Genomic DNA, 21192 nt, shown 5'->3' on the forward strand with positions numbered 1-21192 from the left:
AAATTAAATGTTTGATTTATAGCAGGGTAGGGGTGAAATTGTTTTGTATTACAGGGTAAAAGCACAAATTTTTGCACAAAGAGTGTTTGATATATATAATTTAATAATAATAATAAAAAAAAAAGATAAAAAATAGATTCCCCCCGCCGAGGATAATTAACAGCAAAATGCAAGACGGCCACCACGCCATTTTGGAATATCTTCAAAATACTCAGTCTTCATTACCATATGTAACACACACACAAATTGCTTACAAAATATGCATTATGCAAATAGTTCTGGAGCTTAAATCAGTGCTTTTGCAAGGTATCATGTTGTTTATGTACTAACGAGTCATACAAATGCATGTAATGTGATTTAATTCATTGCATGGTTTCTTTATACTTTGGCAGATAATTAGGTGCTAAAAAATTTAAAAATAATAATAATAATAATAATAATAATAATAATAAAGAAAAAAAATAGGCCTGAGAATGAGACATCCTGGAAAAATGTGAAAGCTAGATGGGGGTCTGAGGCCTGCTGTAGGAACTCCTGGGTTTTAGACCCATTTTAAGCCTTATTATGACAGCAAAGCAGACGCTTCAAAAAAGTCAGGAAATACTACATCCAGGTCCAACAAAATAAATAAATAAAACAAGAGTCATCGGGAAGATGAACATTTTTTCAGGTAAATGGCGGATCTACCTGGAGGTATTGGAGTTGCTGTTGCTGGGATGCTTGTTGCTGTTGGTGGTGCTGTTGGTGAAGCTGCTGCAGACGGAGGTCGCCAGGCTGCAGCTGTTGCAGGACTCTGTGCTGCTGGCTGTTGGTCTGAGGCCTGCAGGGCTGGCGGCGCAAACCCGGCGTGGGAGCTGGGGAGAGACGGAATTTTATTGCAGAGGCACGTGAGCGACTGCTGATAGCGGAACCTCACTCAGGTGGAACAAACCTTTCTGGCCATTGCTGACAGGCGCTGAAGGCACAGTCATCTTGACAGGGGTGACAGTGTTGGCAAGGGGCAGGACACTGCTGTTTGCTGCCTTCGGTCGTTGTCTTGGAGCTATCGATGTTTCAGTTGGGCCCACAGAATCCGTTATCCTTGGAAGGACGATTCAGAGATTGTTATTAGAATTTTTATTTAAATAAAAGAATATGCTGCACGCTGTCCATCTGCATAGAGAGAGAGAGATGCACTGATTTCAAGTGTTATGGGCACACACTCAAGGTACTGCCACGGAGATGACAATAGGAAGACAGGTATCAGCAATAAAATGATGAGGGGAAAAAAAAAATACCAATTGATCGCTTCTAAATTTTTGGAAATTGGAACAATCTAAAAGAAATGTCGTACTTTCAAGATTCTAAATTGCTCCTCCCCCCAACTAATTTGGGAGGTATTGCGACTTATATTAGGAAGCCACTGATGTTTAAAACCAAAAAAAAAAAAAAAAACATTCATTATTTTTAGTACAGTGGAAAGAAGAAGCACAAATAAAAGATATCTGGCTTATGTCCTATAGGTGAGCGTGTGACCAAACAGTCTTTCCAGATTGCTACAAAAGGTTTTTTTTTCTTGAATCCTTTTGAAACATACATTTCAAAAATAAATGCAACTGTTTTTTTTCTCTTCATGATGCATTTTTTCCACAGATGTGACTTGTAGTGCGGAAAATACTATAACTTTAAAGGTGTTAATATATTTATGAATTTATAAATATACATATTTCACACATTTCATTCATTGAAAAACAGATACAACCTAACTGTGCAGTTTTTGTACATTTTTAAAAATGATTCTGATCATGTTAAATTCACAATCCAACACGTGTTAAAGCATCTCGACTTTAAAAGCTTTTTTTTTTTTTTGGAAGCCAAACATTAAAACTTGAAATGATGATCTGCATAAAAAGAAATTAAAAAGACAAAACTTGTTACCTGGCTTTCGTCACGTTCTTCTTCGCAGCGACCTCACTGGCCGTTAGTGGCTCTGGCAGCGATGTCGGGATGGGAGACTTCTGGAGAGGGTGCGACAAGTTGACAATTATTACAGTCCAACCGACAGGACATATGAAGGGACACTGTGAGTCTTTGCATTTGGAAAGGCCAAAACAAAAGCACTTTTTAAAAAATGTGATTAAAGTGAATTGTTGTGTGTAATGAGAAGATGGTGTGTTGTGTATCTGATACCAGCTGTAAACAAAGAGTCAGAATGGGAGCTTACAGAGAGAAGAGTTTAGCCAACAGAGAAATCAAAGATGAATATATTGTTTAGGAACTCCTTTAGCAGCCATGACAAAACATCCTGTGTATCCACACTTGTTGATAAGGATGACATGTTAGCTATAAAGTTAAAGCAAGTTTGTCACTCACACTTTGCAAACAAGCACCTGTAATTCACCTGTGAACCACTTTACGGAACTCCAACATATCTACAAAAGAAGGTCTCAGTTTTCTTCTAACTGGCAGAAACAAAAGACACCATCAGGAAAACTAAAATGTGAAACCAACATCTATGTTTTTGTTGTTGTTTATTGTTTTCTTGTTTTTTGGCACCAAATTTCTTTCAAAAATAAACAAAAAAGGAAAAGACCACAGGTTGTTCATTTATATACCAAATCTTAAGACGCAGCAAGAAAATAACTACGTACGGTTTCAGGTGGATAAATAAAGTCACTCTGCTTTCTTCTTCCAACAAACTACTAAACAATCTCAGTCACTTATTCTAAGTGCGAAATATTACTTACTTGCAACATATACAGCCTGGTAATGTATGTGGTTCACAGACAAAGTAGAACAAAAATAAAACCTGCTGTCTGGAGTCAGTAGATGTGGATTATTAAACTGACTTACAAAGAGGTTTGGCACCGGACAGTCTCTTCCTGCCAGCTTGAAGGCAAAATAGGACACTTGGTAAATGTCTGGTCTCTTCTCCTGGTCGGGTTCGAGCATATATCCTGAAAAAGAGGACAATGGTTTCATGCTGTTTGTCTGGCAAAATGGAAAAAAAAAAAAAAAACGGGGAAAAAAGTGGTTATGTGCACCTTCTCTCTTCAACCACTTGATGGTAGTGTTGGTCAAACACAAAAACATTCCACACAGTCAGTGGTGACACATGACGAAGACAATATGCATTTTACAACAAGAAAAAAAAAAAAGATTAGCATGTGAAATGGAAACTGAAATATCCACATTTTGTTATGTTACAGACTTATTCCAAAATGGAGTCAATTCCTCTTTTCCCCTCAACATCCCCACAGCATGATGCTGCCACCACCATGCTTCACTGTAGGGATGGTGCCTGGTTTCCTCCAAACATGATGCCTGGCACTGACACCAAAGAGTTCAATCTTGATCTCATTAGACCAGAGAATTTTGTTTCTCATGGTCTGAAAATCCTTCAGGTGCCTTCTGACAAACTGCAGGCGGGCTGTCATGTCCCTTTTACTAAGAAGTGGCTTCCATCTGGTCGCTCTACCACAGTTATAGCCAGTTATAGCCCTGTTCGGCACTGCAAATTTCTGCCTGGCTCTCGGGTTCAAATTGGCTGTGCCGCCCAGCACAGAATTTCTGAAAAATTAACTTAAATGTTGCTGAAAATGTACCAATTCATTGTATTTCAAGCTTACAGCATCAAAGTTTTGCAATTTTAAACCAATAATTCAAGTAATAAGAAATATATCTCATTTTCTTTGTATCAAATCGCAAACAGCAGAGATCAGAGAGTCAGCGCGTTCTGTGGACACAAAGCTGTGAAGGGGAGTAGCTGAAAACAGCGTGTCTGCTGTGCGCTGAGCTGAAAAAAAAAAACAACAAACAACATTAACCCCGCCATGAAGTCCTCCAGAGGTCCTTCTGTGTCCGTATCTGAAGATACATCTAGAGATTTAGTTATTTTACAGCTGAAAGGCTTTGTGTTTCCAAAAAGCTCAGAGTTTGAAAACAGCAGATGTGGGGGGGGGGCAGGCACAGTGTCAGTGAAAGAGGACAGTGAAAAACTGACTCAAAGTTTTTCATTTAAGAACAGCAGGTTTGACAATCAGGTGTTACACTGTTTAAAAAGAAAGCAGCCGATCTACTCTGTGTCAGCCTGATTCCGTCAGATCTCAGAAGCTAAGCAGTGCGGGACCTGGTTAGTACTTGGATGGGAGGACCTCTTTAGAACACCAGCGGCTGTGTGTGTTTCTCCAGGTAAAACTGGAGTTGCATCAGGAAGGGTATCTGGCGTAAACTTGTGCCATCTACCAATGCAAATCTGGCTGTATCCACTGTAGCAACCCTGAACACAAAACGGGAGCAGCCAAATGGACAGCAACAACATTGTTTAAAAAGAAAAAGTAAAATTGTTACTCAAATTGTTGAAGAAAAAAAAACTTGTCAAAATGACAGGAAAAACTGCCTGCTTCACTGGATTAAAAAACTACTGTGTGTCATTTTTGAAGATAGTAAATGCCTATGTCCATTAAATATTAATGTGTTTTTAACATTTTCAATTTATTTAATGTATTACCTTAGACTTTGACAGAAACATGCAAAAAAGAACTTTGATCACATACATATTACAACATAAATAGCATTTTTTGTTTATCAATCTTGCGTTCAATGCATCTACAACCACCCAAAATAAGTTAAAATAAAGCTTGCCAAGAATGCTTTAGTGGTATAAAACCATATAGCTTTGGGGGGCCACAGATCAAGGAGCCCCCCCCCCTCCCCCCCAAAGCTATGAACCACAATCACATAATTTACCTGGCACTAAAATGGTCCTAGGTAGAACCATACAGGCCTCATTGGTGGATTCCCGCAGATATGGTGTTCTTCTGGAAGGTTCTCCTCTCTCCACAGAGGAATGCTGGAACTCTGAAAGAGTGACCATCTGGTTCTTTGTCACCTCCCTGACTAAGGCCCTTCTCCCCTGATTACTCTAGACGGGTGGTCAGCTCTACGAACAGTCCTGATAGATCTGAACTTCTTCCATTTACCAATGATGGAGGCCACTGTGCTCATTGGGACCTTTATAGCAGCAGAAATGTTACTGTACCCTTCCCAGATTTGTACCTCGAGACAATCCTGTCTCAGAGGTCTACAGATAATTCCTTTGACTTCATGCTTGGTTTGTGCTCTGACATGCTCTGTCAACTGTGGGACCTTATATGTAAACAGGTGTGTGTCTTCCAAATCATGTCCATCAACTGAATGTACCCCAGGTGGACTCCAATTAAGCTGTAGAAACATCTCAAGGATGATCAGTGGAAACGGGATGCACCTGAGCTCAATTTTGAGCTTCACGGCAAAGGCTGCAAATACTTATGTACATGTGATTTCTCAAATTTGCAAAAATCTTAAAACACTTTTGTCACATTGTTATTATGAGGTATTGTGTGAGGATTTTGGAGGAAAAAATTTATTTCATCATTTTGAATAAGGATGTAACATAAACTGTAAAAAAGAGAGAGAAGGGCTGTGAATATTTTCCGGATGCACTGTAAAATATACAGCAAACAATTATGAAATGTAAGTAGCCAATAACTAAAGTAAGTCCCTTCGGCTGCTCCCTTGTTTGCACTCGGGGTCGCCACAGCAAATCAAAGGTGGATCTGCATGTTGAATTGGCACAGGTTTTACACCAGATGCCCTTCCTGACGCAACTCCACATTACATGGAGAAATGTGGCAGGGGTGGGATTTGAATCCGGAACCTTCTGCACTGAAACCAAGCGCATTAACCACTTGGCCACCACCCCTGTCAAGTAGCCAATAACTATAAACAGGAAAAATGCAGTCTGGCATTTAAAATGTTATCATGACCAATGAGTCAATTTGTTCAACATTCTGTTAATAGAATGAAAAAAAAAAAAAAAGGACATCAGAATTCCCCGTCGATCTATGGAAGTCAGACTTTGTACAAGACTACGGTGATTACCACTACTGATACGGAACAGTGTGTTGCATTTTCCAGTACTTGGTGAAAAGCGTATCCTTACTGGTCAGCACACTTTGTTTTCAGCCAGTCAGCACAATTCATCTGAAATAAGAATGGTATCCACTGATATGCGTGGATCCACGGGGAATTCTGTTTTCATGCACTCTTGCATATAATCAGATTACAACAAGGTGGAAAATGTTTCGAGGAATAACAGGTGAGATAACACTGAAAAGCGTGAGACTTGTTAAAACTTTGGGTTTGTACTGAACTTAAAATGTGATGTGATGAAGACATTCATGAACTTCAACCACATCAGTCTGCAAAGGTAACAATTCACCGTCGATTATCAGTTTTTATTCAGCTGTTTGTTAGAATGGTGCAAGAAGCAATTCCACAGCGGTAACTACTGACTCAAAAAAATTTCAATGGAATACCGTAACCATTCATACATGTGAAGACGTGGACTTACTGATTAAGCAGTGCAACTTGAAGGAGAATTTGGAGTTATCTGGAACAATAAAGTTTCCATCACATATGGCAACTTGACTCTCCCCAAATGGAAGCGTGAAGAAACACAGCTTGTACAACAAGCATCCAAGTGCCTGTGGGGCGAAAAAACAAAAACAAAATGAACAGAAAAATTTTTAATAAAAATGGCACAAAATAGGTGAGACCAGCGTCGTCTATGATGAGTTACGAGACAAAGTTAAACTAAATAAGATCAAAAACACTCAACTGTTGTGTTTTATACTTCTAAAAGTGAAAATTGGCTCATAAAACCTATTTTGTAAAATACGTTTTTTTTTTTACAATCTTCTCCGACATTTGGATATACCAATTTAAAAAAAGACGCATGATGACAGTCTTCTACTTCTGTGTTATTTGAAATCCCTCATTTTCCTGAATATCAGAAGTATCTGAGTAATTCACATGAAATACTTAGAAAATGTAGTCAGGTGGTTCAAAATATGGCCACTAAGTGGCAGTTTTTAACCTTCTCTGATATAGTCAATGATGTACAGTGTTCATCCTCCTTTAGTTGCACCAATCCCAATAGATGGCATTTTCCTACTCAAAATTTAATCATTTGTCTCTTTCTACGGCATTTCTGAGAAGCTGCATTCCTGTAAACATGTCACTAATTAGTGGCTAATTACTAAATAAGGGGAAAAGTGTGAACTTTGCATTTTTGAATGCCCAAGATTCAACTGGACCTAAATCAAATTGACATTTGCTTGCTTCTGGGGGAGTTACCCTCAAACTCAAAAATTAAGCCCAGCGCATGATTTGTCCCATGGCCTAAATGTGAATCCACATTTGTCTTTATTAGCTGGTGTGTTGTCGTAGCTAGCAGAGAGATGACACAGGTCAGAGGGTTTTGATTTCCATTTCCCTGGAGTACTCTATTTGCAAATTCCATATGCAAGCTGAGTTACTAGCATCTACTTTTGTCTTCTGAAATCAGGTCAGGTCTGGGAGCATATGGTACCATACTGTGTTGCTGCTCCCACTACACTATGGCACAGTGTTCAGTCCTGGATGGAAATCAATCCATCCCCACATCCCAAAAAACAGCCATCTATCGGTCACAGCCGGGTGAAACGTGGGCATTTCTTGGCCTTTTTTTAGTTGCTATGGTACACAATACACATACTGGATCACAGAGAAATGCACCAATGTGACCAAACCTTCGTAGCCCGTTTCCTCACAATGAAAGCGATACTTCTCAGAGTCTCCCTGTCTAAACCACTCGTGTGACACAAATCATTCCATCAGTACTCAAGGATCCTCCAAAGAGACCAAGCGCCTGAGTCTCACAATCATCCAGTAAGAAAGGAGCCACCAAGAACTGAAAGACTTGGACCTTCTTTCTTCTGTAATGGTATCAGCATTGCCAAACATCTGTCCAGCGACTCTATGACAGCTTCCCAAGGGTCTCTTGATCTCAAAGGCAGAGGAACCAGAGACACAAATATCATTTCTAAGTTAAGTGAAAGTCTTTACAAATTCTACAGATACACTTCTAATGGGAGAGTCCAGTGAGTTACTGAAAACTTGGATCTCAGTTTTGATCCCATACAACCACAAACCCAGCATAATCCTCAAAATCAGTGACTTACAGTAACTCAACCTTTTTTGGATGAGAAAAGCACCTAAGCTACTGGGCTCCACACCTTACAAGTCTGTACAAGTACTGAAAAAAGTTGGAGCCAGAACACAACCCAGATGAACAGAAAAATCCACTGGGAAAAAAAGAAGTCAAAGACTTCTCTACAACCAAGTGAATACAAACAATACTAGAGAACACACGGAATGAAGTTCAAACATCTCTTGTGAAGCGTCTTGTGGTAACTGGTGGTGTAATTTAGCGCTATATGAATAAATTGAGTTCAAACAAAAAATGGTAGCGCTCTTGTAAAATTCTATTGTTACCTGCATTAATGGTAAGTGTCCACCAGGTGGAGAGATTGCTCCATTTCAAGAACCTTGAGTATAGGCTGCTGTGGGCACAGCAACCACTGACATGTCACTACAGACTACGTGGACAGAACATGAACCACAGAGCTGTGATTAAGATGGATCCATTTTAAGAAGGCTCAGATTAAACACATTCATTTGTGTTCAACAAAGAAAGCAAAGGATTATTTTATCTACAAATTGTCATTCCTGCTTCAAGCAATTCATTCAAACTTCTCACACCGTGTTGGGTTCTAGTTTATTCCTGAAGGTTGGTTTGTTTTCTTTGTGAATACAGCAGGTGTGGCACATTTACACAATACAATGTTACAAACATTACAAAGCTGAAATAATAATAATTTGCAGAACGTGACAGGTGCTGAAACAAAAAATGAAAAACAGACTTCAACTTTGAACAGCTGGGCAGAAAGTTTGCCATAAATTCATTTTCCTCATGTCACAAGTTAAAACATTACTTTTAAAAGCAGGTACATAGGCTCCTGGCAAAAAGCCAGTTAAACAAATTCACACTCCTGAAACACATCATCAGTTGGAACCATATTTGGCTCCAGCAGGTTTTTGCTGATGAAACAAACGGTGGAATTAGCCTCAGTGTTGAAGAGACTGTTTTCCTTTAGGTGGCTCAAACTAATCTGACCAGAGACAAAGATCCTAATCCCAGTCTACACACATGCTAACAAATCCACTAAAACCTGAATAAGTGTAGATTCGACCCAAGAAGCACAAATGGCTTTGCTTCAAACACAGAAACCATGTAGAGGATAATTAAGTTTCTGTTACATGACCCTAGTTACCTTATTACAAACACAAACCTATTTAATCTCCATAAATTATTTGTTTGTCTTTTCAGAGTATAACCAATTATTTTGTGCCACACAACCATCAACTCCCAACTGTACATGCCTTCTTTTTATATTATATTATATATATATATATATATTATTCAGACAGTATTACAAACATGGAATGAATGTTCAAATTCCAATGTGGCATACATCTACACAGATTCTCCCTAAATAATCAACAGGCTGCCTGCTTTACACTCATCAACGACAAGAACTGGAAGTCCAGTGCTACGTATTAAAATATAAAAAGAATACTCATGCATCTTAACTGGCATAGTCTGTAACTGTGGAGTGGTTTATAGAAGGGGGTGATACATCATGTTTCAGTAGGGCCACTGAAGTTTTTTTTTTGTTTTTTGTTTTTAGGGGAACATATATTATATAAGTTTTTTACCCAAAGATCCCTTTGGGCGGAAAATTGCGGCCCTTTTTAGGGTAGGGGTTAAAGGGGCCAAAACAGTGACAGTCAAAATGTGGATTTTGACCTTTGAATATCTGTGCGCTCTCAGTAAATGTAATTTTTGTCTGTTTGGACAATACATCTTCCCCTAAAAAACTTCAGTGGCCTACTGAAACATGATATATCACCACCCATTTGAAAGTTACAGGCTTCGGCTCTTAAATAATATGCTGTATTTTCTCATGTATAAGCTGCACCTTTTAAAAAATGCCTCTTAAAGAGGAAAAAAAAACCATATACAGTTGGACGGGGCGTATAGTCGCACCTTTTTTCTGTTATCAACTCTTTAATTTGGGATTTTTGTGCATTATTGTATAATTTTTATTATTAGCATTTATTCTTTAATGATTAGAGTTTATCTTGTCTAGTGTTTTAATTCCTGGGAAAGTCCTATATAAATCATCATTATAACCATTAATATTATTAAGAACAAATGCGTAATTTTTCGGTATATAAGCTGCACCAGAGGATAAATTGTAGGACCTCCAAAACCTGTAAAAAAAAAAAAAAAAGGCAACTTATGCACCACAAAATATGGTGCAGGTTTCTTTGGTGTAATTTTAAAATCACAAAAATAATATGTGAAATAGTGCAAGTTCTTTTTGGGTCCTCCAATTATTTCCTTGGTTGTTTGGGATCGCCACAGCAGATCAAACACAAATCTGCATGCTGATTTGGCACATTTTGCACTGGATTACATGGAGAATGGGTACAAGAAACCTTGAACCAGGAACCTTCTGCTCTGGAAGCAAATGCACAAAACTCTAGGCTCAAAAATAAATATGTAAAATAGTGACTCCTTAGACCTGCACTGAAATAAATGTGGTCAGATCTCAGAAAGAAGCAACCGATATGTATTTATAAGACCCTTATGAATGTAGTAAAGTAAATCTGCAAGCCCAAATTTGTAATTCAGCGGAGAAATCTTCATTTAAAAGAATGACAAATTTGCAGCTAAAATTTTACCCTCCGCGAAAACTGTTTGTACATCCGGGACATTGCCATGACGTGAGGGAGAAGACGGAGCGCTCGCGCCTTCAGTCCGATCCCGCATTGAAATTGATTTTATCTGTTAGTAAAGTTACTGTTATACACATCCTGATTTTATCATCCAAAAGTAAGCTGCAATGAATGCAACATTCTTCCCCGACGCCTTGCTCTCACTGCCTCCGATGCGCTTACCGGGTCTGCAGGCTCGGTAAACACCACAGCGGGCCACTCACACTGCCCCCGTGTCTGCTGTGCAGAGCTGCAGCCAACTCCGGCACCACCTCCCTGTCTACTGAATGGAAGTGCGACCAACTTGGCAACAAGTCCAGAGACTATGCTCGCTGTTTTGATGCAGAGCGCTCTGGCCGCCCGCAAGGACAGATTGTTGCGGAAAAACCCGCAGCTCCGCACGGTCTCAGTAATCGCAGCCGCAGAGCTCCGTGGCCACTGAGAGAGGTTTGTATCTTTTTTATGACTTGGATTCTTTGCGGGTCCCGCATCCGTACCCTGCAACGGTAACACCGTAGGCTAAAAACAGTAGATTTTCAATGCGACACCACTCAATCAAACGGGCGTATGAAAAAATAATTTTCAAGCAAAAATAAAAGAAATGTATACTCACCAAACATACTGCAAGACAATATGAAGTTTTAAAAAAAGTTGATCCTTCCATATAAGACAATAAAAAGGTGCTTTTGTAAGAGATGCAAACTGACGTAAATCCACAAATTACAGTTGGTGCACGCAATGCATGCTGGGATAGGGTCTTCTCTCTTGTGTCTCGGCAGCGTCCCGGATGTGCTGACAGTTTTGCGGAGGGCCAAATTTTAGTTGTAAATTTGTCATTTTTAAACAAAGATTTCTCAGTTGAATGACAGATCTGGGCTTGCAGATTTACTCTACTACGTACATTCAGAAGGATCTTATGTGTAAATATAAGTCATGTTTTGGTCCAAAGATCTGACTGCATTTATTTCAATGCAGGTCTACCTTAATTAATTTTTCCTTGTCCTTGATCTTTCTAAAAGTTCTATGAGGCCAGATGCACAGTAAATAAAGGCCTGTTTCCACTGCAAGAACTTGCAGGCTGTTTTTGCGCATCTCCATCCTCCAACCACCCCAAAAGGTGAATCCACAGAGTTTTTTTTTTTTTTCCAGTGAGGAAAACATAGCTCTGGGGTAGGTACTTGTGGGCAACCCTGGAATTCTGCTGGGTGGGGCTTAACATGGATTGGTTAGTTACACAGAAGACGACAACAAACAAGTGGCATTTCCCAAAGTGAGCGGAAGACCATAGAGCAAAGGTAACAGACCGACAGAAGGAGCTACAGCTGATGAACAAGGTCCAGCAAGTATTCAAGTACTCAAGGAGGAATGAGAAAATCTACTTCAGTGCACCTGGATATCCATGCAATTAAGCACACCGCCGCAGAGACCGTTGTGTATCATCTACAGTATCTCGCATTAGATACTAGCTGTCACTGTTGGCTGATCCTGCAAATGTTTGCAAAATCTGGGGAAAAGGACTGCAGTGGGAATGTGGCTAATATTACAGGATTTACTCACTGGATGAACACAAAGGACACAAACATTCCTGGCCACAGTGCCCATGTCATCCCCACAGAAATAATTAGAAATCAGAAGGACAGCCATGCCGGGAACTGACACCGAATTCTTGTCATCAGTACTGGCTTAGTAAACAGAGCTTGGGGATGACTTTGGATTGGCAGCACAGGTGAAGTCTCCTGATGCAGAGTCATGATGTTCTTGGTTGTAGTTGTCTCAGGGACATCAGGTTTGGCTGGGAGAGGTTGTGCTACGGTAAGCAAATCCTTCAACAGTATCTTCACATTTCATGCACAGCTCACCATGCTTGATATCAACAAACTTTGTAACTGCCAGATGCATTATTGCACAAATCCCTGAAACGGTTCATTATTTCAGGTTTTGCACCACTAGGTTCTAGTCAGCTGAGTTTCTGTCATGATTCAGTATGCGGGGAACACAGGCAGTTCCTAGGAATCTGTTCCCCACATGCACACATGCAATCATGCCTTTGCACAGTTTGACTGTTCAAAGTTGTACAATTCCCAGATGACACCTGCACTCAAGCAAATTTGTCAGTATGGTGGCAACTTAGGCAGTTCTTGCAACAGTGTCATGGTAAACCCTTTGAAATCTGTGGCTGGTGTCCCGAGGAACAGACACACCATTGTACAGTTTCAGTGGCTCAACATCAGACACAGAGCGAGCCAACTCCCACCTGTGATCCAACAATTCACATCCAAGAATATGGGTTAAATATGACCCAGAACACCCGCTGCATAAAAAAAATAAATAAATAAATAAAAAATACTCAGGCCTCAGCACACACTTAGAAGTTGGCAGACAGCTTACTGGAGGCTCCCTGTCTCCTCGCCTCTACTTTCATTCTCATCACCAAAATATTAATCATCTCTTCGGTGCACATGTCCACATGACCTCATCCTTACCTTCCTGTACTTTTTTTTTTTTTAAGACGTTTTTATTTTAACAATTTCACCCCTACCCTGCTATAAATCAAACATTTAATTTACTTATTACTTATCAAGAACATTGACCAAACATTTGCTGGTTGTGGAGCTTTTGAAAGTGAATGTTTGTATCATTAAAAAAAATCAGCGAATTAATCACAAAAAAAACAGCTGGTTATTTGATTGTGAAATTTTTGCTATATAACTTTTATTCTTCTTTGTCTTTCGGCTGTTCCCGTTAGGGGTCGCCACAGCAGATCAATCGTTTCCATCTCACCCTGTCCTCTGTATCTTCCTCTGTCACACCAACCACCTGCATGTCCTCTCTCAGCACATCCATGAACCTCCTCTTTGGTCTCCCTCTTCTCCTCCTGCCTGGTGGCTCCATCCTCAGCATCCTTCTCCCTATATACCCTGGGTCCTCCTCTGCACATGTCCAAACCATCTCAATCTCACCTCTCTGACTTTGTCTCCAAACCGTCCCACCTGACCTGTTCATTCCTAATCCTGTCCATTCTTGTCACTTCCAAAGACAATCTCATCATCTTCAGCTCTGCCACCTCCAGCTCTGCCTCCTGTCTTTTTGTTAGTGCCACCGTCTCTAAGCCGTACAACATAGCTGGTCTCACTACTGTCTTGTAAACTTTCTCCTTCACTCTTGCTGATATTCTTCGGTCACAAATCACTCCTGCTACCTTCCTCCACCCTGCCTGCACTCTCTTCTTCACCTCTCTACCACACTCTCCATTACTTTGGACAGTTGACCCCAAGTATTTAAATTCATCTACTACCACCTCTACTCCTTGTAACTGCACTATTCCACTGTGCTCCCTCTCATTAACACATGTACTCAGTCTTGCTCCTACTGACTTTCATTCCCCTTCTCTCCAAAGCATATCTCCACCTATCCAGACTAGACTCAACCTGCTCTCTACTCTCACTACAGATCACAATGGCATCTGCAAACATCATAGTCCATGGAGACTCCTGTCTGATCTCATCTGTCAACCTATCAATCACCACTGCAAACAAGAAAGGACTCAGATCTGATCCTTGGTGTAATCCCACCTCCACCTAGAATCTGTCTGTCATTCCTACTGCACATCTCACCGCTGTCACACTATTCTTGTACGTATCCTGTACTACCCTCACACATCTCTGCCACTCCAGATGTCCTCACACAATACCACGACTCTTTTCTTGGTACCCTGTTATGAGGTTTCTCAATATCCACAAACACACAATGTAACTCCTGGCCTTCTCTATACTTCTCCAACAGTAGTCTCTTTTTCAGCATGAAACCATATTGCTGCTCACAGATCTTCAACTGTTTTCTAAGCCTAGCTTCTACTACTCTTTCCCATAACTTCATGCTGTGGCTGATCAACTTTATGCCTCTGTAGTTACTGCAGCTCTGCACATCACCCTTGTTCTTAAAAACAGGAACCAGCACACTTCGTCTCCACTCCTCAGGCATCCACTCACTTTTCAAGATTTTATTCAACAATCTGGTTACAAACTCCACTGCCATCTCTCCTACACATTTCCATGCCTCCACTGGAATGTCATCTGAACCAACTGCCTTTCCACTCTTCATAGCTGCCCTCATTTCATCCTTACTAATCTCTTGTACTTGCTGATTTACTCTCACCACATCATCCAGCCAATATTGCAATATTGCCAATGCAGGATTGTCTTACAGACATAAAGACATGGATGACCTCTAATTTCCTGCTTTTAAACTCAGATAAATCTGAAGTTATTGTACTTGGCCCCACAAATCTTAGAAACATGGTGTCTAACCAGATCCTTACTCTGGATGGCATTACCCTGACCTCTAGTAATACTGTGAGAAATCTTGGAGTCATTTTTGATCAGGATATGTCATTCAAAGCGCATATTAAACAAATATGTAGGACTGCTTTTTTGCATTTACGCAATATCTCTAAAATCAGAAAGGTCTTGTCTCAGAGTGATGCTGAAAAACTAATTCATGCATTTATTTCCTCTAGGCTGGACTATTGTAATTCATTATTATCAGGTTGTCCTAAAAGTTCCCTAAAAAGCCTTCAGTTAATTCAAAATGCTGCAGCTAGAGTACTGACGGGGACTAGAAGGAGAGAGCATATCTCACCCATATTGGCCTCTCTTCATTGGCTTCCTGTTAATTCTAGAATAGAATTTAAAATTCTTCTTCTTACTTATAAGGTTTTGAATAATCAGGTCCCATCTTATCTTAGGGACCTCGTAGTACCATATCACCCCAATAGAGCGCTTCGCTCTCAGACTGCAGGCTTACTTGTAGTTCCTAGGGTTTGTAAGAGTAGAATGGGAGGCAGAGCCTTCAGCTTTCAGGCTCCTCTCCTGTGGAACCAGCTCCCAATTCAGATCAGGGAGACAGACACCCTCTCTACTTTTAAGATTAGGCTTAAAACTTTCCTTTTTGCTAAAGCTTATAGTTAGGGCTGGATCAGGTGACCCTAAACCATCCCTTAGTTATGCTGCTATAGACTTAGACTGCTGGGGGGTTCCCATGATGCACTGAGTGTTTCTTTCTCTTTTTGCTCTGTATGCACCACTCTGCATTTAATCACTAGTGATCGATCTCTGCTCCCCTCCACAGCATGTCTTTTTCCTGGTTCTCTCCCTCAGCCCCAACCAGTCCCAGCAGAAGACTGCCCCTCCCTGAGCCTGGTTCTGCTGGAGGTTTCTTCCTGTTAAAAGGGAGTTTTTCCTTCCCACTGTAGCCAAGTGCTTGCTCACAGGGGGTCGTTTTGACCGTTGGGGTTTTACATAATTGTTGTATGGCCTTGCCTTGCAATATAGAGCGCCTTGGGGCAGCTGTTTGTTGTGATTTGGCGCTATATAAAAAAAAAATTGATTGATTGATTGATATTCCATGTGTGGGTGCATGCACACAAGAGGATGGAGGAAAATTAATCAGTCCAGGTTTTGAGATAAATTAAGGTCTTCTTCATATACGATCATTAATTCTTTCTTCATAATATTTGTTAAAGCTGTTAGAATCAATATTTAACAAGCCTTTAACAATCAGTACAATAGCGTCAGTACATTACGTATCCACATCTGTTTCTGTTCTGCCAGTCTACTGTATTTTAAATGAGGTGCATTTATCCTTAGGCTATATCGGACTGGATTTCATTAATCCCCGGGATATTTTTGACCCATTTGTGCAAATTCAGGTCTGGAAAGGGGCCAGTCCGGGTTCATTCAGCCTAAGTACTAAACTTCGTTTTGTCTTGGTTATTTGGCTGTCAGTTTTACTTCAGATTCATTAATCCCAAAAAGGGCAATTCAGTTTGACAGCCTTCCCAATTTGCACAGTCAATATTTATAATAAAAATACATAGGTGCATTAGCATACGACACTCCAACCATTTGATAATCACAGGCTAATGCAAGGGGCCACAAATCTACTTACAGTACTATTTACATTGAACACATCACTCTACAGTAGTGTGTCCTTAGCAGCAGGGAGGGAGGCACAGGCAAAGAGTAAGTCCTGGCTTTGTTGTAAATTGTGTTGCTCAATGTTTTATGAGAGGAAAAGACTGTTGGCGGCAGAGACAAACAGCCCACGGCAGGAGCCGAGAGAGGAGGAACCTGTCGGGGCAGAATGACGTCCAGAAGACTGTGGGGCCGAAACAAACATGTAGGCAAACACAGTCATAAAGGAGGAGCTTACCCATATATCAGCCTTAGTGGTGATGGCTTTTCCTGCGTACAAGTTAATCATCTCTGGAGCCCGGTACGAGAGGGTCGTGTACCTGCCAGTTACAACAGCAACCAGTCAGAACCCACACGTTTCCGTCATGTAGCAACAATTACCATTTTCATGAGCAAGTCCAATATTACATCAGATGAGGAGGTTGTGGGCGTTAGCAGTCTGTCTGTTAGTGGGATTACTCAATGATCAGTGACTTAAACTTCAGCACATTTTAGAAAATGTTCACCTCCAAGGTAGAGCCAACAGAACTTATTCTAAAGTGGATTCTGACTAAAGTCATAATGATGTTCAACAGACACTTTAAATATTATGTTCGAACAAAGCAACATGTTTAGAGTCTTGTGAGTGGGTAGGGTGTGGCCTACATTACATTTAGGGAATCATTTGAATACAGGAACTTTTAAAGCAATTTTATAACACTGAACTCAATGTTAAAACAACTGATCTAAGTTTATCATAATCAATTTATGTTACGCCACTGAATGTGGAAAAACTACAGTTCTATAATAGATATGCATCCCAACATGACAAACTGTGGGGGGAGCCCAAATTATGTTGGAGCGCATAGAATTAGACAATGTTGGGTCATTCTGTGTGACAGATTCGAATGATTAATAGCTCAGCTGGTGGAGTGAGTTCTCCATTAACGGAATGGCTGGTTACTCTACATTTACTCTGTTTGTGCACTGGAGTGTCATTATGCAAGCAAAGCTGTCCTTGGTGTGCAGGTCAGCATCCAGCCTGGACACTCTAGGCATTGGTGTGTAAATGTAATTCTAAGTCTCACCATTTCATATGGAAATCATCAAAACGTAGAAGCCAACCGATTGTTTCAGTACAAATGACCAGTACCAGTTAGCAAACTTTACCTACTTTAACTGCCACTGTAAAATGTCTCAGAATTTGGTCCATTTTCTGAGTCTAGGTGTATGAGCAAGAACACAGTAACAGTGACGCAATCTCACATTTGTCCCCAATGATTTTGACATCTAACTAACCTTACCAGGGCAATTCTAGAATCCACCCAATTGTGTGCCACATTCTGTCCAAGTCAGGTTGAAAAATAAAATTCCTTTAACCTTATCAGAATTATTATTATTAATAATATTTTAATTGCAGTTTTGGGGTCAACCTCTATTGACAAACCAGGCTTGGATGAAATTAGAAAAAGGATTTGGGAGATAGTAGTAGTCAGACAGATACAACACTGAGCACAATGACCAACTGACCCTTGTCAAATTTGACCTTGCCTGGGCAATCCCAGAACCCAACTATATGTGTATCCAATGTTTGGTGCAAATCAGACTGGAAAAACTCAAATTTCAACTTTTGACCCCAATGACGTAGACAATCCCAGGACCCACCTACATATATGTGTCAACTTTGGCAGATATCAAAGTGAAAATAACCCAGTGACTATGACCTTTGCCAACACAAACTCATTAAGTACATTTCTGGTATCATGCAAGTTTAGTGACACCAAGAAGCACAGAGGAGAAGCGGAAGAAATAATCACAAAAACATACATTTCAGAAAATATAGCACCATTTTAGAGACCAAACAAATGAACAAGTGAAACAAGAAAAAAAATCATCACATTATTTACGCATGTCAAAACAAAACTATAGTCATAGTCCTTGTGGTGACAGCTTTATACTGATATGTGTAATCTTAACACTATATGTGTTCAGAAAAACCATCCAGGTGAGACTGAACGCAGCAGGCCATGTTTGGAATAAAACCACCTGCACTATGAAAAGCAGACCTGAACAATAACTCCAAAGGACTCAGATTCAGCTGTTTCTCTTTGACCAGTGACGTAATTAAACTCTGCCATAAACCGCTGATAAGCAGCACACGCTGCATTTTATAACAGCTATAAATGTGGGAAAGTTAACAAGCCAAATCACACTGGGCTGCTGTGATTTTAAAAGCAGCTAGCATGAAAACACGAGGAATATGAGGAGGAAAACTGTCCGTGTGCGTGATTACTTGCATAGAGCAAAGTTTTGACTGCGCCATTATTCTAGTGTTAGCACGGCTGCATGTATTGAGGAAATGGTTAGTATCAGTTGCTGTCGTGGCTCACACACTGTAGAACTACTGTTTTAATTTGTTTCTAAATCAGTTGTATGAGGCAGATAAATGAAAGTGTCCATGTCTTATGGTTTCTCTTTTGAAGCATTATTCAGGCAAGAGACTTACTTCTTGATCTCGTCCTCCACAGCAGTCACGCCGTCTTTATGTGGCTGCAAAACTTTATGAGTGGCGCTACCAAAGTCACACAGCACGTAATGGCCCTGGTCGTTCAACAGGATGTTTTCAACCTGGTGAAAGAAAAAAAAAAAGTCCCACAGATTTAACGTACGTACCAACACTGATGATTAAAAATAAAAAAACATACATGGAGTGTATTATTTATGCAGGTAAACATCATCTTGTTTTAAGTACTTAATGTATAGTTCATGTTGAGGTTGACCAAAATTAATTCATTAATATAAAATTAAAATAATACTCCGATACTAAAATTTGGAATTGGATACTAATTTGGAACCACACTGATACAAAGAGTTCTATTTTACCCTGCCTCGGTAATAAAAATGAAAGCTGGCCAAAGAATAAAAGTCAAAGAGTGGCGTTGGACATGACGGATCACCAAACCGGAGGAGACGGACTTTCCTACCCATTTATTCGTTCGCTGAATTTTACAGTTGGAAAAAGGCCAAACCTGAATCAAATAAAGATTTGTTCTACTGCATATACTATTTGAGTGAGTTAGTATGAGCACTGGCTGGTAAGATTGAAATAAATAAATAACCCATGTTATTATGTCTGAGACAAAACAGTCTCTTATCCTAGAAAATATACTATAAGCATTAAAACAAGTTTTTCATCACCGCAATCCTTTTGTTCATTTGTTACCTCCACCAAGGAGGTTATGTTTTCGGTCGTGTCCATTTGTTTGTTGGTTGGTTGGTTAGCAGGATTACTCAAAAAATCCTCAACAGATTTCAATGAAATTTTTACCAGGGGTGTATCTTGGCCTAACTTAGAAGTCATTAAATTTTGGTAATGATCCGGAACATGATCCGGATCCAGTAGTTTTTTATGGATTCTTTATCATTGCAGGATAGGGCCAATTTCAACATTTTTGCATCTAACTTCATGAAGACGGGTCACAAAGGCTGAACAAAAATTAAGTTACGAGGGTTAACCACTGAATCTGAAACATGACAGTAGATGCATGAAACAATGTGGAATAAGTCTCTTTGCCAAAGGGTATTCAATGTGACGTCAGTGACCCTATGGCCTTGGCGGAGGTTTGCGCTCTCAGAGTGCTTCTAGTTATTGTTGTCGTGCGCACATCAACAAACCAACCCTTGAAATTAAAAAGTGTCCAGAGTTAAGACCCCTGTTGCCGACCGAACGGTCCATCCTAAAAACTGGACCGCCGTGCCTTCACTGCGCATGCACCATTTCGGAGCATCGGCAGTATTTCACCGATAATCACCTCGTTTCTGCTTAACACTGCACTCCAGTCATCATCTATCTCAGCGACAGATATCTGACGCTTTTGTACAATAATTTCCACATAAATTCAGCATTATTTCATACAACCCCAATTCCAATGAAGTTGGGACATTGTATAAAAATGTAAATAAAAACAGAATACAATGATCTGCAAATCCTCTTCAACCTATATTCAATTGAATACACCACAAAGACAAGATATTTAATGTTCAAACTGATAAATGTTATCGTTTTTCTGCAAATATTTTGCTCATTTTGAAATGGATGCCTGCAACATGTTTCAAAAAAGCTGGGACAGTGGTATGTTTACTATGTTATATCACCTTTCCTTCTAACAACACTCAATAAGCGTTTGGGAACTGAGGACAGTAATTGTTGAAGCTTCATTTCTTAATTGTTTATTTTTAGTAAATTTGCAAAAATTTCAAATAACTTTTTTCATGTTGTCATTATGGGTGTTGTGAGTATAATTTTGAGGAGAAAAATGAATGTACTCCATGCAGGAATGAAGCTGTAACATAAAAATTGTGGAAAAAGTGAAGCACGGTATATCAAGAATAAAAATGGAGACTATAACATGAAAAAACAGCAATCCCACATAGAAGCTAAGATTTAACACACTGATGGAGGCTCGAGAGCTGTTTTCATTACATGAACATCCTGCTTTAAACAACACTGTACATCATCAAACAAACACACAGAAAAAGAAAGAAAGAAAGAAGC

General features: G+C 39.9%; 1 protein-coding gene across 1 annotated transcript in view; it reads right to left on the bottom strand.

Moving 5' to 3' along the window:
- The window catches only part of bmp2k (BMP2 inducible kinase), a 127064-nt gene that overhangs the window by 33464 nt on the left and 72408 nt on the right, over positions 1-21192 (bottom strand). The window contains 7 exon segments of the mRNA XM_034171198.1: positions 688-854; positions 932-1080; positions 1918-1997; positions 2833-2936; positions 6374-6506; positions 16897-16978; positions 19144-19265. Of these exon segments, the coding sequence (XP_034027089.1) occupies positions 688-854; positions 932-1080; positions 1918-1997; positions 2833-2936; positions 6374-6506; positions 16897-16978; positions 19144-19265 (837 nt within the window).

The sequence above is a fragment of the Thalassophryne amazonica genome, chromosome 5 (genome assembly GCF_902500255.1).
Source record: "Thalassophryne amazonica chromosome 5, fThaAma1.1, whole genome shotgun sequence".
Classification (NCBI taxonomy): domain Eukaryota; kingdom Metazoa; phylum Chordata; class Actinopteri; order Batrachoidiformes; family Batrachoididae; genus Thalassophryne; species Thalassophryne amazonica.